The sequence below is a fragment of the Theileria annulata genome, chromosome 3 (assembly GCF_000003225.4).
Source record: "Theileria annulata chromosome 3, complete sequence, *** SEQUENCING IN PROGRESS ***".
Classification (NCBI taxonomy): Eukaryota; Apicomplexa; class Aconoidasida; order Piroplasmida; family Theileriidae; genus Theileria; species Theileria annulata.
Genome location: NC_011100.1, coordinates 980,535 through 1,005,830, shown reverse-complemented (window position 1 = coordinate 1,005,830; position 25,296 = coordinate 980,535). Strand labels below are relative to the sequence as shown.

Below are 25,296 nucleotides of genomic sequence, written 5' to 3'. Positions count from 1 at the left end.
GGCCACTGAAGATTATAAACATGGCCAAAAATATTATAAAAATTTTAAATGTGTTTTTTTAGCTAAAAAAAATTAATTTTGGAAAACAAACTGAGCAAAATGTCATAACACAAAAAGATTGAATAAAAAGTAACAAAATTCAAAAAACCATAACAAATAAGTGTAAAATAAAATGAGATTAAAGCAAATATCTCAAATTAGAAAGGTTGTGAAGGGGTTAGAGCTTTCAAACCGAGATAAGTGTACAATAGAAGTGTTTGACTACACGGAAGTGTCACTCCACGACAAGAACAGAAGTACGTCTTCAGAAGAGAACGGAAAATTGACGATAGTATCGGCAATTTTGAAGAAAAGACAAAAAAAGAACCAAACTGAGAAGAAAATTGACAACACGTTGTTCGTATTTTGGCTAGAAAGCTACCAATCCTTGATAAAGGATTTGTTATTGAGTAAAACCTCCCAGTTGGAGAATTTGGGCTTTATGTATGCGCAAAATTCGGATCGAACGTCGAAAACGATTCTGAAGAACGAGCTATGGTCTTTATATCACGATAAGTCTGTGATTTGCTCTAGTTGGAAGAAAAATTATGGACTGCCTACCCAGATAAACAAACTCTTCCTGGTAACACTAACAAAATATTACATGGCATATATTTGGCGATTCAATGAGCTGCAGGATTCGTTTGAGATTTGCATTCAAATTCCACTACAAAACGATAATTACACACTCAACTTTCACTGCCTGTGGATGAACGTTGAGAGCGTAGTGTCAGACTACAACTTCAGCAAAAGGGCGTTCTTGATTTTTTACAACACGACTAACACGCGCTGTTACAGTATATCAACTGAGGATTTAGAATCAGATTTCCCATACAACCATGAGCTAAAATCAGGAGATTCGGACATATTCTTGCCAAATCTCAACACAGACGATGACTACAGTGTTGGATCTCAAGATTATGATCAGAGTGAATCGCTAGAAGAATTTTATGATGACACTGGGGAGGAGTACGATAATATATTGTTCCACAAGTATGAGGATTATGTGCAATATTTCGAGATTTACGGAGTTGATGGCCTCTTTAATCACAGACTGGCAGTCACCAGCGAGTACCTCCTGGGCAGCAACGAACTTACAATGCCAGTTAAAATCAAGTTAATTGAGTCAGTTTGCATTTGTGATCACACCTTTGAAACGGGACTTGTAACTCTATACACAAGTGACTCTCTAAGACCGAATAAAATTACCACCAAATCGCCCATCGTGGTTAGTAAATGGATCACACTCAAGTCGACAAATTTATCAAATTTCTATAAATCCAATTCAAACCATAACTTAAGTAGTGTTAATAGTAAAAATATTAATTCTAATGTTAGTGGGAATATTAATGGAAATATGAAAAAGAGTGATGAGAGTTTGGATGAATTGATAGGAATGCAGATAAGTAAGGGGTTGAATAAGATATTACCGCCAGTAAAATTTATCTTGTTGAATGAAAATGACATTAGGATGGACTTGTTATTATCACCATATGACTTATTTTTGAAAGATGATCATATAAGAGAGTCAGTAGATAATATTGTTGGTTTGGTGATTAGGTACATGTTCCACCCAAGTACACCACTATACATTAATGTAAATAATGAACTTGTGTATATCGAAAATTACTTTATAAACAGAATCAAAGAATCCACAAAGGTAAAAAATATTAAAGTTTTCAGCGGAAAGAATGAAACGCTTTATATAATCCACTCGAAAACAGGAGCACTCACCGCCATCACAAGCAAGAAACATGACCCAAATGATATTACACACCATCAAATACATAACATGAACCATGTTATATCATTTCAGGTTATTGAATACCACCACCAACTCTACTTCATCATCTTCACTCCATATGATAAGGAATCTGTATTACTGACTCAATATGATAATGAGTCAGTATTGTTAACACCATACCATAACGACTCAGTTATATTAACTCCATATGACAGAGAAAGTTTATGTAAAAATTTGAGTGATCATACACGTAATGAGTATGCACAAAACGATGGTTCATTATATGTGTGTGGGTTTTACAAATGGGAAAATTATAAGCTTAATTTAAAGGGAAGTTGGTTATTTCAACGTCCAGACCCATCAAAATATTCAGATGAAGCAAGTGGTGATACCGATGATTTTGATGACGCAATAATACAGTTTAAAAAGTGGTATGACTCAAATTATTTTTGCCTTTTATCGAAATTCAAGTTAATATCACCAAATGACCCTAATATAACTGAGGAATTAGATGGCACGGAAGTTGTATACCTATACATGATCAAGAGTCATAAGATAATCAAGTGGCTTGAAATAACTAGTAAATACTGTTATGACTTGTTGACACAGGATAAGTATTTGTTAGAAACAAGCGGTAGAAATGATTATATGATTGAGGACCTAAAGATTCTAATTAAGAATAGACCCATGAGAGATATGTATATTGGTGAGTCAGAGTACCAAAATGAACCATCATGCGATAGTTTGGAAAATTCAAGTACAACTTATTCTGATGATGTGGTTGGCGAGTTACCTTTATTTACTGGCTGTAATTTTGAGAATAAGATGTTCCCAGTATACCACCCCGAGTGCGTGCTAACGATGTTTAAACTTGGCCTTAACACCCTTGTATCTAAGCTTGTAAATATGCTAGTGTTTCTGTTTAGAAGAATTCTGTCACAGCTTAAGGATAATATTTACTGTACAAACTCGAATCCTTACAATTCAGAGGAACAAAGCGCAGTCCTAACTGATGATGTTTCTGGTGGCTGTAACTGTATCATATTTAAGACGCTGGCCCTAAAGTTGTTTTGCAGGTTTAACCGATTCTTCTACGATTACATAATTAAAACTATTTACACAAGTAATATGACACATGGGCAGAACTTTGAGGAGAATAAGGACGCGGAGGAACCCAAGAAAACTATCCTTAACGACTACGTAGTGGATGATGAGTATAACCAATACTTTAAGGATTATTGCAGTTTCAGAGTTGAAAATGAATTTTACTTGAATGAATTGATTGTGTATTTACAGGTATTAAGATTAATTGGGCTTTCTTGGTATGAACAATATCAGCTCATTAACATTCTTACCAAATACCTGTCAACCTCCGATGACATGCTACTATTCAACAGTAACCGAGACTTGGAAAATGTAATTGGGTCTATGGAGTCAACGCGAGACGAAGATGGAGATGAAGATCTCTGTAACCTGTGCCAGAATTCAAATATACTCTTGAGAATTGGAATGGAACAGAATTCCCAAGTGGTTACACCGGACCATAATATATTAAAGTACCTGATTTCATATATGACGTCACTTTCTCCCTCATTTTTCAGCACATTTCCAACCAACAAGAATTTGACAGACTTAGATAACGTGTTCTTCACAAAGTATAAAGAACACCTGGACGACAAGTTTAAAGTCAACCAGCATATATTCAAGGATGAATCAGTTACCTTAACAAGGGATGAAGACGCTGAGGAAAATTTTCTGATCTGGCTATTGCTAGTAAAGAATGATCATAATCTACTAATTGAGTTGGATCACTATTATACTAACACTATTGTAACAGGTGATAGTGGGCTATCGTACACCGAGTACATGGACATGATAAATGTGGGATACTGGGTCAAGAATAAAACAACGTTCAAATACATGTTTGAGAATGTTGAAAAGTGCTTTAGACTCAAGGTAAAGACTTATAGAAACATTGAAGATTTCGACCAGTTTGGGTTTTATCTGATTCTCCAAGGCAAAGTTAAGATTTTTAGTTTACTTTTGAAGTCCAAGGGATTTGAGAAGTTCGCCAATTTTCTGACCAACGATTTTACCCAAGAGCGCTGGAAAGACGCCAGTGTCAAAAACGCATTTGCACTTATTTCACAGAGACGGTATCTGCTTTCCTCAGCAATGCTCATACTTGCGAACAGGATCCAAGATGCAGTTGACGTCGTACACCAATACCTGAATAACCTATCGCTCTCGATATTAATTTCAAAGCTATTCAACTTTAGTCTTCAGTACACCTTCAACAAGATCCAGAACAAGAAAATCAAGTACATACTCCTCCATACACACTCTATTGATACATCACCAGAGTATTCAAGCGATAATATAAATACATTGGCGGGAAGTAGTGCTAAAGATCAGGATTCAGGACGAATCAACACACAAAGGAAAGAGGGTTTGAAGAAAAATTTACATGTAGAAGATCCATTAAGTAAACAAGTTGAACTATTATGCCACAATGATGATTCAGAATCCGATCATCCGTATGATACCAATATGTACAATACATCATACACAAAACACTCATATAGCAATATGTATAATACACCATATCCGAAACACTCATATAACAGCGTCTATAATACAATGTATCTCAAAAATCCACATAGTGTTGGTTTGAATGAGGAGGCTAGAGGATATAATACGATAGGACATGATTTGAGGATTCTGGACCTGTTATCAGGCACAGTAGACGAGTTGATTTTAAACGTGAGTATCGGGATAGTTTTGAAGAAGCTGGACATGCTAGATGTGGAGCAAATGATAAGAAATAGCTCTCGCTATTACCTGGACAAAATGCCCATGATTTCAGCACTACTACACTCCTTTGTAGTCAATTACACTAGCTGGGACAAGATCCTCATCTACGCCTCAAACTTTCTACACTTTCAAAAATTCAATAACTTCAACCAAAAATATGATTATCTAGATTATACCAATCAAGGTATTGTATATACTACTATATAATCACTAGTTATCCGTACAAATAGTTATTAATAGTGTAATAATGGTTTAGGATTGAATGATAGTTATTGTAATAGTAATTATTACGTTGATGATTATAAGTATTTGGATGGGAATGTGTTGGTGGAGTTTAACAATTATACATTTAAGCAGACGCATATGAAGTGTCCAATTTTGAAGAAGTTGTCATCGATAATATCAACAAAGCATTTGCCTAGACCTAAAGGAACTCATACGCAGAACTCTCAGCATACATTGTTTAGTTTCTCAGGTCCAAATTTGGGTCATCTTTCTGGTTCTACACTTGATGACCAGAACGAATTCGTGAGGTCAGGAGATGAGATTTTCGTAATGAATGAGGAAACTGATTTGGTTGTTAACGTAAATACTTTGAGTGTTGTAGAAGTGCTTCTTAAGATAAAGTCGACCTTAAATATGGAGTTGACGCTCAATTATTATAAAATCAACTCAATAATCTCAATTAGAAAGTATGATATTGATATTGAGAGCATTTACACTAGACTAGTAAATACCTTTATTGGGTTTTTAGACTCAAATTTGAGTATACAAGAGTTTAACATACCGTCACTCCAACTTAATCTCATTAATAAACTAGCACTTCTTGCAATCCATAGTAGTAATTTGGATAATTCAAGTGAAAATCAGTGTGGAACTTTAGAATCAGATTATCAATCTGATAATGAAGTGAAGGATAGGTTAGATGTTGGACTGTACGATAGTGACCTTAACCTGGTTAACGAAGAGATTGTCTGCGTATGCTTTGTTGTATCATTAACATGCGTGTTCATTCTTGTTTTGTACAAGGTTGGCCTTTTACCGCAGGTCTACAACGGACTCTACACTCAACTAACGCTCCTGAACCAGATGAAAGGAAATAACGAATGGCTTAAACAATTTCTAGAATCAGTCATTAACACAATTGAACCATCTTTATTTGCAAATGACACATTTGACGTTGAAAAATTCAACATCTTATCCGCCTCCAACAATATGAACACAAAAACTCAACTTGACGATGAATTACAACTTAAAGAGTATACAATACTATAAATAATATTAAATATAATAATATATAATAATATAGGTTTATTGGTATAATAATAACATTATCGATGGTGGAGACGATATTGGGATTAATGAGGAATTATATATATAAGCAGACGAACTGTAAGTGATTATTATGATATTAATACGTAGACTATCATTATTTCTGGCTGGACCGTCTAAGTGTGAGTATGTCGAAGTATCTGTTTAACTACAGAGATCATCTGATAAAGTTATCTCTGAAGTCGTCGAAGACGTTGTATAGGCTAAACTACAACTACCACAACCCAGAGGATTCTGAAGGTTCTAATTACAAGAACACTAATAAGTATAGTGACCACGTTGATATAGTTAACAACTACGTACTGAGTAACTTCAACAACTCATTCTATAAGCTATGGTCATATCTGAATTGCAACTATAAGCTGTACTCACTCTACTCTAACAACTGTAACATTAACCCCTACTTAAATAACGCCTCACCCAGTATTAACAACGCACTAGACTCAGATAACACACCTGAATCAGATAGTGGATACTTTGACGAAACCGACGACTACAACCATTTGTACAACCTTTTGGATGATTATCAGATAATCAACTATGATAACCTTCTCATACCGATGATTCTGCCACTGAAGCTCATCTTCTTCAATTTACACTACTACTCAAGTCACCAGATTTACCTAAACAACCTCGAGGAAACAGCAAATAAGGACGATGTAGACATACTGAAGAAGATTGTGGATAATATTAGGAAAATAAGGTTCATTTCACTACATAACGCAAAGGGAAGAACACTCAGCACCTTTTATACCATGTCAAACATCACGATGAACGAACATTTGAACCACTTATCGCTCCAACTACTTCTAGAACCAGTCAAGAGTGATTTGTACCTATTAACTGAGCTTAATACAAATTTATGTCCCTATCAACTCAACAAGAACATAACTACAAACGTGCTTAATCTCTTAATTCGGTACAATAACTTGCATAAACAGCGGAAATTGGACAACAAAGACTCGGACAATAATTGGGTTATTCTTTTGAGGCTTATCAGGTACCTGAGCAGTTACTCAAAGTCATATGTTGAGGAGGCATTTAACATCAGACAGGACCACTTTGAGCTTTCTGAGAAGCTCCAAATGCTCCTCAAGATCAAGGACACCAATAATTCTGGAGGAATTCAACCTCACCCTATTCTCCCAATTTACGCAATTGCTCATGGTTCCAGTAATGACAAATCCCAACCCTCATATTCAGTATCACTCCAGCACACTTCAACACTAGCAAAGGAGTTCATGTTTACCAAGAATGAAATATTACTCAATAACCTCATTAATATATACAACGTCTCAACATTACAACTTACTACTTTTCACTCAAGTATTTTCATAAACCAATTACAATACTATTGATAATTATTAACTATTATATAAAAAATATTATATTGATATTGGATTAGGTAATTTGTTTGGAGATTTATTGAGTATTTATTGGTCTGGCGATTCATTGTGTTTATGTGATAAGTTTGGCTGGATAATGATTTATTACATGAAGAACTTGTTATACTTGAACAACGTTCCTTCAAAGAACGGAAAGAGTGAGAAGGATCACGTGCCAAATAGTATACCTACGATTTGCTTCAAGACACACTTGACTTCAAATTACATGTCCTGGCTTGGAGAATATTACGTACTGACATTGGGTAATGGGATCCTGGAGGAATCTATAGAACGAGATATCATATTCATTAATCTCACACTATTAAATTCACAAAAAGAATCCAATTCACAAAAAGAATCTACTTTACAAGAACAAGAATCTACTTTACAAGAAAATGAGCGAAATTTAGAAAACCAAACCAATTTACAAGAGGAATCAAAATTTCAAGAACCTAAAGAATCAAATTTCCAAGAGCAACACGATACAAATTCATTTGATACAACTTCTACAGATTTTAACGTCTCAAATACAGATCCAAACCCTGAAAATTCTGATGTTGAGGTTTTAGATAATTCTGAATTGAAATCGGTGGGACGAGACGTTATAAGTTCCAAGGGTTTGAAGATGTTTTCAGATAACAATGTCCCTTGCATATGCATTTGGAACCTTGTAGAATACAGCAATAACAATATTCCAAAGATAAAAATACTCATGTCATTTGTACACCCAGACAACAAAGAAACGAAAGAAAAGGATGAATTGCCAAAAGTGACGAGTATTTTACCAATTAAAAATGACACAGTGACAAACGGCTCAAAAGAAGTACAACTAGAGTATGATCTCCTGCTGTTTGATTCCATGGGCCTTTTGAGAGTTTTTAGCGTCACTGACATGGACATCGTATTCACCCACGCACTGGAAAACACGGCAATAATCGCAGCCTTCATGTTACTCAACGGGAACATAGTCACCGTTACCGAGGACAGTAAGATTAAGGTATACAAACTCGTAAGCCTGTACACAAAACCTCAGCTGATATTTGACACTGTTTCAATTGTGAAGCAGCCACGCAGCGTGGTGAGCTCATCGTCCTTCGTCTCAAGCATCGGCGAGTTTATCTCGCAGAAATTCTCGAGAGAGAAGCCACAACAGCCACAGCAACCCTTAAAAGTAATCAACGTCAAGTTGTACAGCAGACAATTCATTGCAATTGTCTACTCGGACGAACAAGTTTCAACAACTCAGCTCCCAAACTTCGCCGTATATTAATTTTAAACCCAATTAATGTAATTTTACTCTTGTTTTATACATTTAATCTAATTATGTACAAATTTCATGGATCAAATTTACAAATTAGTGGCGGGTACGATGGACCCGCGTCTGAGATCATCGTAGTAATGGTCGCTGGTTATAGGGCCTCCATAGTAGTACATGGGTTTCGCAGTAGCCTCAGAAATCCTTTCTCCCTTCTCGCTGGCCTCTTTATCAACCTCGGTTAAAATCCCCAGTAAATTCCCGTCTTTGGCAGCCAAATTCAATGGCGGTCCTGAGCAGAATTAATGAAATAATCCAAACCTTTGCAAAAATTCGTCAACGTGGAAAATGACATAAACTTCTCGTCAATGATAAACGCCTAAACAGGTCATTTGGTTGAGAAATATAAATCATAGTGGTACGTGAGTAAAGAAATCGCAATTCTTCATGCTTTTGCACCTAAAAAAATTTGTTCGATGAACAACTAACATTTCAGAAGACGATTTAACAGATAAGTTCTTTGCAGAGTCCAGTAAATCACCACCTCCACATTCCTAATCAAATATTACCAAAGAATAAAAAAGGGTTTGTCACTCACGGCATAGGTATTCATGAAAAACTGAAACATAGGGTTCATTTTACGAATAAAATCACCCTTTACACCTGTTATCCAGCCCTTCTTGACAAACAGCGAGTTCCACTTATCTCCAGAACACAGCCAATTTATTGAAGACTTTGGTATTATGTCACCATTTTTGGACAAAACACGTTCAATAGTCCTACCAACTTTGCGACTCCCATTAACATTGTAATCCTTCTCCGCTGTTTGGCAGAAAAATGAGCACTTATCCACTGTGTCGCACTTCAGAGATATGTATTCAACTTTCATCTAATAAACCTTATTTAAAATTGAAAAGTACTCGATCGTTTGCATCCAAAATCGTCCCCTTATCACAAAACTAATAAAAATTTTAAAATTAAGCAAAAATTACTCTTCTTCCATTATGTATTATTAAATAATCTGAAGATTTTTGAAATGTGTCTGAATTTTTTAGATTTATTCCTTTATTTACTGTTGAGCCTAAACGTTTAAGTGATTAGTGCTAAAAACCACGAACTTGAAAGCTTCAAAACTGCAATATATGCTAAAATAAAATATTCAATATTTATGGAGTGGAAATGCATTACACATTTCAGAATTTATCCTCTTTGAAAGGATTTTTTAGAGTTAGTAAATATAACAATTGAGCCCAGAAATAAAACTAGTTAGACCTATATTCCAAAATAACAATTTTATTAAACCAAAAAACAACATCTACAAATAAAAATATCATTCAGAGTATTTTTCCATTATTTTGAAAACGACATCATCCACACAATTTATTTGCTTTCTGTAGTTAATTTCAATTTTTTAAATACTTAAAATTTAAAAATAGCCCTAAAATTAATTTTAAACTTTAATAAATCAAAAATGAAAAAATTATTTCCATTTTATAATTAAACAAATTAGCTAGCTGGGAAAATCTTATTAATTCTTTATAAAACCATCATTTATCAGTCTTCTTTTATTACAGAATTATTTTAATCTATAACTCTTAATTATTTCAGATTTAGTTACATTTTCTTCTTTATTCAGTCATCTATATCAAAACACACCTCTTTCAAACTTAAAACATTGACATTGCCCAGATTTTTGGATTCTTTTCAAAATATACCTTATATCTTGAACTGAGATGTTTCTTTTACCCTTTATTCTAGTTATAACAAAGTTTAGCCTGTTTTCCAACTGCGCGTTTTTGGAACTAAAATCCCATACAATAAGTCAAGGAGTCAGGGTTTCACATGGGCATTTAGTACCAAATGGCAAATATAAGCTATTCATGGGTTATGAAGAACGAATAATCCTAGTTAAATGCGGAGAGCAGACTATCTATCCAAAAATTAATCAAGATATTTCTAACGATGAATGTCTGGTTGAGCTTTTGGAAAAAGATGAACACGAGTACCTAATAATTTCAGTTTTTGTAAAAAAATCAGCAGAATCCATCCTATCAAAAAGAACTTACTATAGATTGATTAACGATGAGTTCATTGAGGTTGAACCAATCATTGTTCTTAACGAAACAGGCGGTGAGGTGTTTCTCTACTTTAACATCAATCCCGGGTTTAAGCACCCATTTATTAAAAAAAAATCAAGGATAGATGAGAAGCATAAATACGTAAAATACACAATAGCTGAGCAATTTAAAAACTTTACAATAAATCAAAAGAATGACATACAGTACAAGTTCGGAATTGCTTATGACCCACTCATAAGCACGGTGGTGGGATTCAAAATTTTCAAAAGTTTCGTAGACAGTTTCGATTCAGTCACATTCACTTACAGGTACAATATTAGTTACCTAAATAGATACATATAATGCTGAGAATAATTCGTTTTCACATGTATTTTAGGCTAATTCTGAAGAAATTGGAGTTTAATATAGGTCCCAAGACTATAACTTATGTGAAAACCAGGTATTACTGCAGAAAGATTTGGTCAGCATCCGTCGAAAATCCTTCCGACTTTGATCACATTGACAAATCTATTGCCTACGAAACACTCAACTACATGGACGGAAAAGGAGTCAGGTTTAATCCCACAATCATTGACGTCTCGGAATTAATTTCTCCAGAGATATTTGGGGTGGAAAAAACTGTTGGACTTCTGGGTTCATGGAGTTACACTCTATATCAGATGAGCAAAGAGGACGAGTTATTCAGAATACGAAGTGTGTTGGATTTGAACTCTGACGACATTATAATCTGGGTGATAAATGACAGTGCTAAATCTGCTACTGTTGAGACTTATAAGATGGGAGAGAGAACCATAGTTACAGTGGGATTCACATACTACACCTCTTTAGGGGCGATTAGGGAAGTTCGTATTTTTGACAGATGCGTGGAGTCAGGTAACGTTGTATACAAGGAATTTTGGGGGAATAAAAAAAACGAGCTCATAGCTGTCTTGGAGCTGATGGGTCCAATTGCATTGAATATCTCAATAGACAATGCTCCTACTTCTTTATATAGGACTGAAATTAGGTTTGAAACAAATGGGATTCACAGGCACTTTTACATAAATGAACCAGATGGGAATGCCATAGATCATTCTGAAAAATATGTATTTGGAGACATATCTACTCGAAGGATTTATGAAGTTGGCAATATTCCGATAGAGAAGTATTTTGACGAGGGGTTAAAGATTGACATACCTATCAACAAACAAAGTATAACATTAATAAATCCGGTGATGGAAATGGAGTCTTTGAATTCGGTTCCCTGAAATCAGGAGACACAAAGCAATAGCGTTCTTTAATCCTTTTCACCTAGAATTTATATTTTATTTATTCACATTCCCTATTCACACTAGATTCTTTGAAATTATTCAACATTATTGACAAAACGTAAATTAGTTTTTACTATTACAGAAAACTTATCAAGAAACCACTTTAAACTACACACTATTTAGAGAACACAGAGAGAATTACGAAATGAATATATTACGGAATATATTTTGTAAAATTAGCTAAAAGATGATATTATAATTCTACATCTCAACCAATTTAATTCATTGGACTTTTGGTTTTTCAACATTCGACATTAAATTTAGAATATCTATTATACAATTAATCGGAAATATTCTTTAGATTAATTTCAATGTTAAATACAAAAATACAACATCAAAAAACTATTTACTAACAATTCAACCCCCCTATTTTATGATAAATAAAATCAAATCAATTGTTTCCATGAGTTAGTCTTCGATAGTCGATTTTTAAATTTACATCAATTCAGGAACACTTAAAGTAAGGATGAAATAATTTTTACAAAGGGTTAAATCCGAATCTGTTGTAACAAAAATAAACTAAGTTCCCACAATATTAATTATTAGACCCTAAAACAAACACATAACATAAAAGATGAATACAAGATTGAAATAAAAAGGAATCATTTAAAAAAAAAATATTTTCTATTCATCTTCTGATGATATTTATAACATATAAACAAAATATTAAGTGAAAGATTTTATAAAAATGTTATTTTCTATTTTAAACTTACACAATGATATCAAATCACATTTATTTTTAATATTTCCTATCCTTCATTATTTAACGAATATTTTTACTACAAATTTAAAAATCCATACAAAATGTCTGTGTAATCTACAAATCTATTATTAATTCTTTTTACTACAATCAAAACCATATTTTTACGTTCCAAAAATATGTCTATATCATCTCACAGAATATTCTTATTAACTTAATTTATCAATTCCCATCAACCTTTACAATTTAATGTCCCATATATCTGGCCAATCACTACTTAATTCGGGGGTTATGATATTTTATTACACCTCACTCTAAATTAGATTATTTGTTCAACAATAATATTCATTGAATTAATCGGATCTATATCTATTGGTTGTTATTTTAATAACTTTAGAATGAATCGATACTACAATGTATTATAGAACACATTTTTATTATCTGAATAAGTTACTTGTTCCCATATATTCCATCTGATATAATTCATTTCTTTACCTCATTTTATTATTTATCATACAACATATTAATCTACTCATCTCATATATTATCAGATGCCAATATATTATATTTTTAATTAAATTTTATTCTAGAATTTATACATATATATTTTCGGTACAGATTAAATACTTTTGAACTTAATTTCATTTTAGCATTTTGGATTTTCGACTAGATTTAGATGATTTAGAGATAATGGTCTTATACCAGTTTATACTTGGATTATATTAGAGGATCATTATATACATCGAGATAGTTTAATTCTATCATCATGACATCAATAATTACGATTCTGACAATAACATTGATTGAATGTGTGTTTGGAGTAATTTATGTTGATCTAAAGAATTTTATTATATCTAATGGAGTGAATGTATTTCATGGTAGATTCAATATAAACTCCAGATATTTTATGTTTGTTGGTGATTCAGAACCCATTAGTGAATTAAGATACGGAAATGAAGTGATATTTCCAAAGGAGAATGGTTCACAGGAATACAATTTATTTGTTGAATTATTTATAATAAATAAGGTTATTCTGGTATCATTTTATGTCCACACATTTAATGATGGATTATTGAAATCAGTCAATCGACATACCATTAGCATATCATCTGACAAATACAGTCACATAAGTAATGAAGAATTTATGTCAAAAATAAATAAACCTGTTCTAGTTTCATTTGATATTGGACCGAAACCAAAACATCCGTTTATAAAAAGTACCATTTCTCTTGTTTTAAAACGATTTTTGCATAAATATATATTTGAAGATAATTATAAAGGTTTTATGCTTGATGGCAAATCAGGTCCACTATATAAATTCGGATATGTATATGATTCGAATCGTCCTGCTGTTGTAGGTTATACAAAGCTTCCATATTTAACTGAAGAATCCTTTTTGATTACGATATATAATTTGTATTTTATTTTTTTAAATACATATTAATTTAGGTATGAACCTTTTATGATTCAATTTCCTTTTGGTTGTCTTCAAAATTATGAAATCAAGACAATATTTGGTATTGAGTACTGGTTTTTGACAACATACGATGGTGATTTGTTACAAGATCGTGAACACATGAATGCAATCAAATTACATATATCATACAGAAATCAGTATGGGATAACTTTAATTACATTAGACATATCAGAACTTGTTAGTCCCGAATTATTTGGTATTGAAAAAGTTACAGGACCAATTGGTAATTGGAAATACACACTGTACAAATTGATGGATAAATATGTGAATCAGTATAGAATAAGGATCATAATTGACTCAAAAATAGATAACAGAACGATATTTATGCAAAGAAATCAATATATTAGTTTCAATATAGAAGTGTACAGAAATGAAAAAGAAACATACATCATAATGTGTTATGACGTATTTAAACTTGAAAAAATTAAAAAAAAGTGCAATTTTTATTACAAAAGAAGAAAAATGAATCATTACATAACATTAATTAAAAGTGAATGTATTGATATAAATAAAAGGATAGAAAAATCATATCCGATAAAACTAGATATTACTATTGATGAAGAACAACCATCATTATTTGAGAAAAAGGAAATATCAGATGGTGAAATGACAATTCATCATTTCTCAATAAAGGAAACTAATGATTTCGGAGAATCCATATTGAACAAATATGTGTTTGGGGCTGTTTATGCAACAGGAAGTTTTCAACCAGGTAACATACCATTGGAACCATTTAGAAAAAACAAGGTGATGATTAATCCAAACATAAACACAAACAAATTTATTGTAAGGAACAAATCAACATTTGATGATCTGAACACACCACAATATCAGTTATTCCGACTAAGAACATAATTATTATAAAACACTCAACAAATTTATAATTTTACAATTAATATAATATAAAAATGATATTAAATGTTATTTTATATTTTAAATTTTCACACTGACATCAAATCGCATTTATTTTTAATATTTCCTACCCATCATTATTTAGCAAATATTTTGTCAATATTAATTTTAAACCTTTTCGAAATGAACTTATCTGAATTTAAACATAGAATATATGGTATTAATATTAGAAGATGTAGTGGAATACTGTACATGGAAATATCAGATTTATTCAAAAGTTAATCCGCACATAATTATACACATTGATTAGTTATGACATAAAATAAACATAATCTATATTAAACATAATTTACTTCAAATTATCTAAATGTATATATTTTTCATAACCCATTATGATGGTGTTAACAGATCACACAATAAATAAGATTTTTCATTAAGACATAAATATTATTATGAATTTGATATAATCAAATGATAAATAACTGGAAGTTCAATTTTAAAATATGTTATTGAAATGAGAATATTAATCTCGGATCTATATCTATTGGTTGTTATTTTAATAACTTTAGAATGAATCGATACTACAATGTATTATAGAACACATTTTTATTATCTGACATAAGTTATTTGTTCCCATATATTCCATCTGATATAATTCATTTCTTTACCTCATTTTATTATTTATCATACAACATATTAATCTACTCATCTCATATATTATCAGATGCCAATATATTATATTTTTAATTAAATTTTATTCTAGAATTTATACATATATATTTTCGGTACAGATTAAATACTTTTGAACTTAATTTCATTTTAGCATTTTGGATTTTCGACTAGATTTAGATGATTTAGAGATAATGGTCTTATACCAGTTTATACTTGGATTATATTAGAGGATCATTATATACATCGAGATAGTTTAATTCTATCATCATGACATCAATAATTACGATTCTGACAATAACATTGATTGAATGTGTGTTTGGAGTAATTTATGTTGATCTAAAGAATTTTATTATATCTAATGGAGTGAATGTATTTCATGGTAGATTCAATATAAACTCCAGATATTTTATGTTTGTTGGTGATTCAGAACCCATTAGTGAATTAAGATACGGAAATGAAGTGATATTTCCAAAGGAGAATGGTTCACAGGAATACAATTTATTTGTTGAATTATTTATAATAAATAAGGTTATTCTGGTATCATTTTATGTCCACACATTTAATGATGGATTATTGAAATCAGTCAATCGACATACCATTAGCATATCATCTGACAAATACAGTCACATAAGTAATGAAGAATTTATGTCAAAAATAAATGGACCAGTTCTAGTTTCAATTGATATTGGACCGAAACCAAAACATCCATTTATAAAAAGTACCACTTCTGAAAATGTTAATTATCAAATACGTAGATTTAAACTTGCATATAATTACAATTGGTTTATTTTTGATGGTAAGTCAATCCCACTATATAGATTTGGATATGTATATGATTCTAATCGTCCTTCTGTTGTAGGTTATACAAAACGTCCATATTTAACTGAAGAATGTGTTTCTATTGCAATTTATAAATCACACCCTGATTATAATAATTTGTTTCAATTTATGTTTGAACCTTTTATGATTGAACTATATGGTCATTATAGACATATATATGAAATGAGGCCTATTTTAGGTGAAGAATACTGGGTTTTAAAAGAATACAGTGATGTTATGTTATTAGATGAAGTAAACAAAAATTCATTAAAATTATATAGATTATACAGAAGACATAATAAAGGATTGCCAATAATTACATTAGACATATCAGAACTTATTAGTCCTGAATTATTTGGAATTCAAAAAGTTACAGGATCAACCAGAAACTACATATACACATTATATAAGCACGAACGAAAATTTGAATATGAAGATAGAATAAGTGTCATTATGGATTCAAATATAATATACAGAAATATTTATGTTCCAAAAATAAAATACAAATATTTCAATTTAGAAGTGTACAGAAATGATGAAGCAACGTATGTGATATTGAATCAAAAATATGAAATAAGAAATCATATAAAAGTTATAAAATCAAGATTAATAAAAAAGGGGGTGAATGAGGAAAAATACGATGAACTTAAAGATAAAGAGGGAACAAAAATAATTCAAATGTTTGAAAAATCATATCCGATAAAACTAGATATTACTATTGATGAAGAGCAACCATCATTATTTGAGAAAAAGGAAATATCAGATGGTGAAATGACAATTCATCATTTCTCAATAAAGGAAACTAATGATTTCGGAGAATCCATATTGAACAAATATGTGTTTGGGGCTGTTTATGCAACAGGAAGTTTTCAACCAGGTAACATACCATTGGAACCATTTAGAAAAAACAAGGTGATGATTAATCCAAACATAAATACAAACAAATTTATTGTAAGGAACAAATCAACATTTGATGATCTGAACACACCACAATATCAGTTATTCCGACTAAGAACATAATTATTATAAAACACTCAACAAATTTATAATTTTACAATTAATATAATATAAAAATGATATTAAATGTTATTTTATATTTTAAATTTTCACACTGACATCAAATCGCATTTATTTTTAATATTTCCGACCCATCATTATTTAGCAAATATTTTGTCAATATAATTTTTAAACCTTTTCGAAATGAAGTTATCTGAATTTAAACATAGAATATATGGTATTAATATTAGAAGATGGAGTGGAATACTGTACATGGAAATATCAGATTTATTCAGAAGTTAATCCGCACATAATTATACACATTGATTAGTTATGACATAAAATAAACATAATCTATATTAAACATAATTTACTTCAAATTATCTAAATGTATATATTTTTCACAACCCATTATGATGGTGTTAACAGATCACACAATAAATAAGATTTTTCATTAAGACATAAATATTATTATGAATTTGATATAATCAAATGATAAATAACTGGAAGTTCAATTTTAAAATTTGTTATTGAAATGAGAATATTAATCTCGGATCTATATCTATTGGTTGTTATTTTAATAACTTTAGAATGAATCGATACTACAATGTATTATAGAACACATTTTTATTATCTGACATAAGTTATTTGTTCCCATATATTCCATCTGATATAATTCATTTCTTTACCTCATTTTATTATTTATCATACAACATATTAATCTACTCATCTCATATATTATCAGATGCCAATATATTATATTTTTAATTAAATTTTATTCTAGAATTTATACATATATATTTTCGGTACAGATTAAATACTTTTGAACTTAATTTAATTTTAGCGTTTTGGATTTTCGACTAGATTTAGATGATTTAGATAATGGTCTTATACCAGTTTATACTTGGATTATATTAGAGGATCATTATATACATCGAGATAGTTTAATTCTATCATCATGACATCAATAATTACGATTCTGACAATAACATTGATTGAATGTGTATTTGGAGTAATTTATGTTGATCTAAAGAATTTTATTGTTCCTAATGGAGTGAATGTATTTCATGGTAGATTCAATATAAACTCCAGATATTTTATGTTTGTTGGTGATTCAGAACCCATTAGTGAATTAAGATACGGAAATGAAGTGATATTTCCAAAGGAGAATGGTTCACAGGAATACAATTTACTTGTTGAATTATTTATAATAAATAAGGTTATTCTGGTATCATTTTATGTTCACACATTTAATGATGGATTATTGAAATCAGTCAATCGACATACCATTAGCATATCATCTGACAAATACAGTCACATAAGTAATGAAGAATTTATGTCAAAAATAAATGGACCAGTTCTAGTTTCAATTGATATTGGACCGAAACCAAAACATCCATTTATAAAAAGTACCACTTCTGAACATGTTAATTATCAAATACGTAGATTTAAACTTGCATATAATTACAATTGGTTTATTTTTGATGGTAAGTCAATCCCACTATATAGATTCGGATATGTATATGATTCTAATCGTCCTGCTGTTGTAGGTTATACAAAACGTCCATATTTAACTGATGAATGTGTTTCTATTTCTATTTATAAATCACACACTGGTTATAACAATTTGTTTCAATTTATGTTTGAACCTTTTAGGATTGAGATAGTTGATGATTATATAAGATCATATGAAATGAGACCTATATTAGGTGAAGAATATTGGTTTTTAACAGAATATAGTGATGATATGTTATTAGATGAAGTAATTATGGACGCAATCAAATTAAATATATGGTACAGAAGACATCCATCTGGAATGCCCGTAATTACATTAGACATATCAGAAATTATTACTCCTGAATTATTTGGTATTGAAAAAGTTACAGGATCATCAAATATTTGGAACTACAAATACACATTATATAAATTAAAGGATAAATATGTTAAAGAATATAAAATTAAAATGATTATAGATCCGATGATCACAAACAGAACAATTCATGTTCTAAAGAACAAATATTTAAAATACAATTTAGAGGTGTACAGAAATGAGGAAGAAACATATTTACACAATTATTACAGTGATAAAAGGGGGAAAATAAGGGAGAAAAAGAAGTATACATACGTGAAAAAATTAAGAATAGACAATTATAAATTGTTAAGCTTAAGTGAATTTCATAAAATAATTCAAATGTTTGAAAAATCATATCCGATAAAACTAGATATTACTATTGATGAAGAGCAACCATCATTATTTGAGAAAAAGGAAATATCAGATGGTGAAATGACAATTCATCATTTCTCAATAAAGGAAACTAATGATTTCGGAGAATCCATATTGAACAAATATGTGTTTGGGGCTGTTTATGCAACAGGAAGTTTTCAACCAGGTAACATACCATTGGAACCATTTAGAAAAAACAAGGTGATGATTAATCCAAACATAAATACAAACAAATTTATTGTAAGGAACAAATCAACATTTGATGATCTGAACACACCACAATATCAGTTATTCCGACTAAGAACATAATTATTATAAAACACTCAACAAATTTATAATTTTACAATTAATATAATATAAAAATGATATTAAATGTTATTTTATATTTTATATTTTCACACTGACATCAAATCGCATTTATTTTTAATATTTCCGACCCATCATTATTTAGCAAATATTTTGTACCAATATAATTTTAAACCTTTTCGAAATGAACTTATCTGAATTTAAACATAGAATATATGGTATTAATATTAGAAGATGGAGTGGAATACTGTACATGGAAATATCAGATTTATTCAGAAGTTAATCCGCACATAATTATACACATTGATTAGTTATGACATAAAATAAACATAATCTATATTAAACATAATTTACTTCAAATTATCTAAATGTATATATTTTTCATAACCCATTATGATGGTGTTAACAGATTACACAATAAATAAGATTTTTCATTAACATATAAATTTTATAAATAATTTGATATAATCAAATGATAAATAACTGGAAGTTCAATTTTAAAATATGTTATTGAAATGAGAATATTAATCTCGGATCTATATCTATTGGTTGTTATTTTAATAACTTTAGAATGAATCGATACTACAATGTATTATAGAACACATTTTTATTATCTGAATAAGTTACTTGTTCCCATATATTCCATCTGATATAATTCATTTCTTTACCTCATTTTATTATTTATCATACAACATATTAATCTACTCATCTCATATATTATCAGATGCCAATATATTATATTTTTAATTAAATTTTATTCTAGAATTTATACATATATATTTTCGGTACAGATTAAATACTTTTGAACTTAATTTCATTTTAGCGTTTTGGATTTTCGACTAGATTTAGATGATTTAGATAATGGTCTTATACCAGTTTATACTTGGATTATATTAGAGGATCATTATATACATCGAGATAGTTTAATTCTATCATCATGACATCAATAATTACGATTCTGACAATAACATTGATTGAATGTGTATTTGGAGTAATTTATGTTGATCTAAAGAATTTTATTATATCTAATGGAGTGAATGTATTTCATGGTAGATTCAATATAAACTCCAGATATTTTATGTTTGTTGGTGATTCAGAACCCATTAGTGAATTAAGATACGGAAATGAAGTGATATTTCCAAAGGAGAATGGTTCACAGGAATACAATTTACTTGTTGAATTATTTATAATAAATAAGGTTATTCTGGTATCATTTTATGTCCACACATTTAATGATGGATTATTGAAATCAGTCAATCGACATACCATTAGCATATCATCTGACAAATACAGTCACATAAGCAATGAAGAATTTATGTCAAACATAAATAAACCAGTTCTAGTTTCAATTGATATTGGACCGAAACCAAAACATCCGTTTATAAAAAGTACCACTTCTGATGATGTTAATTTTAAAATGTATAGATATATATTTGAAGATAATTATAAAGGTTTTATGTTTGATGGCAAATCAGGCCCACTATATAAATTCGGATATGTATATGATTCTAATCGTCCTTCTGTTGTAGGTTATACAAAACGTCCATATTTAACTGATGAATGTGTTTCTATTGCAATTTATAAATCACACCCTGATTATAACGATACGTTTCAATTTATGATTGAACCTTTTATGATTGAACTGTATAGTCATAATGTACATAAATATGATATGAGGCCTATATTAGGTGACGAATATTGGTTTTTAACAGAATATAGTGATGATATGTTATTAGATGAATTATACAACAAACCATTGAAATTATATAGATTATACAAGAAACAACCATATGGAATACCATTAATTACATTAGACATATCAGAACTTGCTAGTCCTGAAATATTTGGAATTGAAAAAGTTACAGGATCAATTGGTATATTTAAATACACATTTTATAAACAAGAAAGAAAATTTCATAAAGAAAAAAAAATAAGGCTCATTATAGATTCCAATATCAGATACAGAAAGATTTATATTCCAAGAATTCAATATGATACTTTCAGTTTAGAGTTGCACAGAAATGATGAAGTAACATATGTGATAATGAATCAAAAATATGAAATAAAAAATGGGATAAAGATTAAACAATCAAGATTATTTAAAAAAAGGGAGAATGATCAAAAATATAATGAGGTTGAAGATAAAGAGCGAAAGAAAATAATTGAAAAGTTTGAAGAATGGTATCCTATAAAACTAGATATTACTATTGATGAAGAACAACCATCATTATTTGAGAAAAAGGAATTATCAGATGGTGAAATGACAATTCATCATTTCTCAATAAAGGAAACTAATGATTTCGGAGAATCCATATTGAACAAATATGTGTTTGGGGCTGTTTATGCAACAGGAAGTTTTCAACCAGGTAACATACCATTGGAACCATTTAGAAAAAATAAGGTGATGATTAATCCAAACATAAATACAAACAAATTTATTGTAAGGAACAAATCAACATTTGATGATCTGAACACACCACAATATCAGTTATTCCGACTAAGAACATAATTATTATAAAACACTCAACAAATTTATAATTTTACAATTAATATAATATAAAAATGATATTAAATGTTATTTTATATTTTATATTTTCACACTGACATCAAATCGCATTTATTTTTAATATTTCCGACCCATCATTATTTAGCAAATATTTTTACTACAAATTTAAAAATCCATACAAAATGTCTGTGTAATCTACAAATCTATTATTAATTCTTTTTACTACAATCAAAACCATATTTTTACGTTCCAAAAATATGTCTATATCATCTCACAGAATATTCTTATTAACTTAATTTATCAATTCCCATCAACCTTTACAATTTAATGTCCCATATATCTGGCCAATCACTACTTAATTCGGGGGTTATGATATTTTATTACACCTCACTCTAAATTAGATTATTTGTTCAACAATAATATTCATTGAATTAATCGGATCTATATCTATTGGTTGTTATTTTAATAACTTTAGAATGAATCGATACTACAATGTATTATAGAACACATTTTTATTATCTGACATAAGTTATTTGTTCCCATATATTCCATCTGATATAATTCATTTCTTTACCTCATTTTATTATTTATCATACAACATATTAATCTACTCATCTCATATATTATCAGATGCCAATATATTATATTTTTAATTAAATTTTATTCTAGAATTTATACATATATATTTTCGGTACAGATTAAATACTTTTGAACTTAATTTAATTTTAGCGTTTTGGATTTTCGACTAGATTTAGATGATTTAGATAATGGTCTTATACCAGTTTATACTTGTATATTAGAGGATCATTATATACATCGAGATAGTTTAATTCTATCATCATGACATCAATAATTACGATTCTGACAATAACATTGATTGAATGTGTATTTGGAGTAATTTATGTTGATCTAAAGAATTTTATTGTTCCTAATGGAGTGAATGTATTTCATGGTAGATTCAATTCCAATGGCGTCTATAAATTGATCATTTATCAACCTAATAGTATTAAACTCGTTAAATTTGGAGATTGTATTCTTTTCCCAAGGAGTTTTGTTTCCAAAGCACAAAAATTTTTAGATTATAAATTGGCAATAGAGTTATTTTTAGATAATTCAAATAAATTCGCTTTAATTCATAAATTCACTTCTAATCTAGACTCCTCTTTTACCTACCAAAGATTTTCGTTTAAACTTAATCCGGATTGCTTCACTTTTATTACAATTGATCAGTTACTAACTCATATTGAAACAGATGTTTTTTTATCTTTCGATGTTTCATCAAATCACTGTCACCCATTCTTAAAAGTTACAACACAAATGCTTAATGAAAACGAAATAAAGCTTTATTCTATAACTGATAGATTTTACAACGTTAAATTTAACGGAATAGAGGCACCCAAATACTCCATTGGATCGGTATACGATTCAAAATTTTCTGCAGCAGTATGTTACAACAAAATAGACGTGTTGACTTCATCTTGTATTAAAATTGCAATTTTCAACAGGTATTTATTTTATTTAAATAAATATATTACAGGAACTCTAAAAAAATTGTTCAAATCGATAATGGGTTCAAGCTTGAATTTAGTTTAAGAAAATTTTTAGGTGTTAAATACTGGTTTTTAACCAAAAAATCGACAGATCCTGTTCATGATATACGAATTCATTCAGCTATTTATCTTTATGACATGATTCACAGCAGCCCTGGTGTTCTACCGATAGTATTGGATATATCAGAAAATATCAGTCCTGACCTATATGGAATAGAAAAAGTTATAGGAATGGCAGATGAATGGACTTACACATTATATAAAGTTAAAAAAAGCCACCAAAAAGATTATGCTATCAGGTCAGTAGTTGAAACATGGACAAACGTTAATAAAATTTACACGCCAAAAGAAAATGATCAACACCTTTACGTAGAAGTTTTAAGAAATGACAGTAAAACAATGTTATTTATGTTTTCATACGTGAAGGAGGACCTTGGCTTGAAATTAAAGTACGAAATACTCCAAAAATCAAGCGGTGAGGAAGAATATACGAAATTGAACGAAGAACAATCAAAAGTGGCGATGGATGAATTTAAGAAAATATATCCAATAAAAATAGATGTTACAGTTGAAGAGGAACCAAACTCATTATACGAAAAGAGGGAGTTGTACAATGAAGAAGAGGTCTTTCATTATCTTTCAATCAAAGAAACGAACGAGTTAGGAGAAAACATTACTGAAAAATACAGAATTGGAAATGTTTATGGATTATATCAATACGAAGTTGGAAATGTTGAGAGTGAAGAATACAGGAAAAAAAAGACAATGATAGAGGGAAACATTAATAAAAAGGAGATAATAATTAAAAAGGTTGAAATAGAAGATATAAATAGAGAAAAATATGAAATATACGAACCAATAAATTAAAAAATAAAAATGAATTAAATTATTGGAAGAAGTGAATAGAAAAGAATCCTTAAATGAATGAGGTAATTGAGGTTTATTATTATTTAGCAAATATTTTGTCAATATTAATTTTAAACCTTTTCGAAATGAACTTATCTGAATTTAAACATAGAATATATGGTATTAATATTAGAAGATGGAGTGGAATACTGTACATGGAAATATCAGATTTATTCAGAAGTTAATCCGCACATAATTATACACATTGATTAGTTATGACATAAAATAAACATAATCTATATTAAACATAATTTACTTCAAATTATCTAAATGTATATATTTTTCACAACCCATTATGATGGTGTTAACAGATCACACAATAAATAAGATT

At 29.8% G+C, this 25,296-nt stretch overlaps 9 protein-coding genes across 9 annotated transcripts, besides 10 other annotated features; 8 read left to right on the top strand and 1 right to left on the bottom strand.

The window, feature by feature from the left end:
• Nucleotides 1-172: 172 nt before the first annotated feature.
• On the top strand, nt 173-5,872 carry TA04720 (uncharacterized protein; the record flags this gene model as incomplete). Its single annotated transcript, XM_950070.1, has 2 exons — nt 173-4,781; nt 4,854-5,872. 2 exons carry the CDS (start codon nt 173-175, stop codon nt 5,870-5,872), a joined length of 5,628 nt encoding a protein of 1,875 aa, XP_955163.1.
• A 62-nt stretch (nt 5,873-5,934) lies between these two features.
• Nucleotides 5,935-8,584, top strand: TA04715 (uncharacterized protein; the record flags this gene model as incomplete). The annotated part of the gene is made up of 3 exons (XM_950069.1): nt 5,935-5,989; nt 6,020-7,255; nt 7,335-8,584. 3 exons carry the CDS (start codon nt 5,935-5,937, stop codon nt 8,582-8,584), a joined length of 2,541 nt encoding a protein of 846 aa, XP_955162.1.
• A 77-nt stretch (nt 8,585-8,661) lies between these two features.
• TA04710 (uncharacterized protein) lies at nt 8,662-9,458 on the bottom strand (the record flags this gene model as incomplete). Its single annotated transcript, XM_950068.1, has 4 exons — nt 8,662-8,861; nt 8,891-8,948; nt 8,992-9,123; nt 9,168-9,458. The coding sequence occupies 4 exons, from the start codon at nt 9,456-9,458 to the stop codon at nt 8,662-8,664; spliced, it is 681 nt and encodes a 226-aa protein (XP_955161.1).
• Nucleotides 9,459-10,302: 844 nt separating this feature from the next.
• Nucleotides 10,303-10,359: a sequence feature (Signal peptide predicted for TA04705 by SignalP 2.0 HMM (Signal peptide probability 0.782, signal anchor probability 0.000) with cleavage site probability 0.307 between residues 19 and 20).
• On the top strand, nt 10,303-11,894 carry TA04705 (uncharacterized protein; the record flags this gene model as incomplete). Its single annotated transcript, XM_950067.1, has 2 exons — nt 10,303-10,955; nt 11,024-11,894. 2 exons carry the CDS (start codon nt 10,303-10,305, stop codon nt 11,892-11,894), a joined length of 1,524 nt encoding a protein of 507 aa, XP_955160.1.
• Nucleotides 11,895-13,423: 1,529 nt separating this feature from the next.
• Nucleotides 13,424-13,477: a sequence feature (Signal peptide predicted for TA04695 by SignalP 2.0 HMM (Signal peptide probability 0.903, signal anchor probability 0.000) with cleavage site probability 0.847 between residues 18 and 19).
• TA04695 (uncharacterized protein) lies at nt 13,424-14,989 on the top strand (the record flags this gene model as incomplete). Its single annotated transcript, XM_950066.1, has 2 exons — nt 13,424-14,073; nt 14,107-14,989. 2 exons carry the CDS (start codon nt 13,424-13,426, stop codon nt 14,987-14,989), a joined length of 1,533 nt encoding a protein of 510 aa, XP_955159.1.
• Nucleotides 13,433-13,489: a sequence feature (2 probable transmembrane helices predicted for TA04695 by TMHMM2.0 at aa 4-22 and 76-98).
• Nucleotides 13,649-13,717: a sequence feature (2 probable transmembrane helices predicted for TA04695 by TMHMM2.0 at aa 4-22 and 76-98).
• A 936-nt stretch (nt 14,990-15,925) lies between the features above and the next one.
• Nucleotides 15,926-15,979: a sequence feature (Signal peptide predicted for TA04690 by SignalP 2.0 HMM (Signal peptide probability 0.903, signal anchor probability 0.000) with cleavage site probability 0.847 between residues 18 and 19).
• On the top strand, nt 15,926-17,497 carry TA04690 (uncharacterized protein; the record flags this gene model as incomplete). The annotated part of the gene is made up of 1 exon (XM_950065.1): nt 15,926-17,497. One exon carries the CDS (start codon nt 15,926-15,928, stop codon nt 17,495-17,497), a length of 1,572 nt encoding a protein of 523 aa, XP_955158.1.
• Nucleotides 15,935-15,991: a sequence feature (2 probable transmembrane helices predicted for TA04690 by TMHMM2.0 at aa 4-22 and 76-98).
• Nucleotides 16,151-16,219: a sequence feature (2 probable transmembrane helices predicted for TA04690 by TMHMM2.0 at aa 4-22 and 76-98).
• A 934-nt stretch (nt 17,498-18,431) lies between the features above and the next one.
• Nucleotides 18,432-18,485: a sequence feature (Signal peptide predicted for TA04685 by SignalP 2.0 HMM (Signal peptide probability 0.903, signal anchor probability 0.000) with cleavage site probability 0.847 between residues 18 and 19).
• Nucleotides 18,432-20,006, top strand: TA04685 (uncharacterized protein; the record flags this gene model as incomplete). The annotated part of the gene is made up of 1 exon (XM_950064.1): nt 18,432-20,006. One exon carries the CDS (start codon nt 18,432-18,434, stop codon nt 20,004-20,006), a length of 1,575 nt encoding a protein of 524 aa, XP_955157.1.
• Nucleotides 20,007-20,940: 934 nt separating this feature from the next.
• Nucleotides 20,941-20,994: a sequence feature (Signal peptide predicted for TA04680 by SignalP 2.0 HMM (Signal peptide probability 0.903, signal anchor probability 0.000) with cleavage site probability 0.847 between residues 18 and 19).
• On the top strand, nt 20,941-22,512 carry TA04680 (uncharacterized protein; the record flags this gene model as incomplete). Its single annotated transcript, XM_950063.1, has 1 exon — nt 20,941-22,512. The coding sequence occupies one exon, from the start codon at nt 20,941-20,943 to the stop codon at nt 22,510-22,512; it is 1,572 nt and encodes a 523-aa protein (XP_955156.1).
• Nucleotides 22,513-23,349: 837 nt separating this feature from the next.
• Nucleotides 23,350-23,403: a sequence feature (Signal peptide predicted for TA04675 by SignalP 2.0 HMM (Signal peptide probability 0.903, signal anchor probability 0.000) with cleavage site probability 0.847 between residues 18 and 19).
• Nucleotides 23,350-24,926, top strand: TA04675 (uncharacterized protein; the record flags this gene model as incomplete). Its single annotated transcript, XM_950062.1, has 2 exons — nt 23,350-24,014; nt 24,047-24,926. The coding sequence occupies 2 exons, from the start codon at nt 23,350-23,352 to the stop codon at nt 24,924-24,926; spliced, it is 1,545 nt and encodes a 514-aa protein (XP_955155.1).
• Between the last annotated feature and the right edge of the window lie 370 nt (nt 24,927-25,296).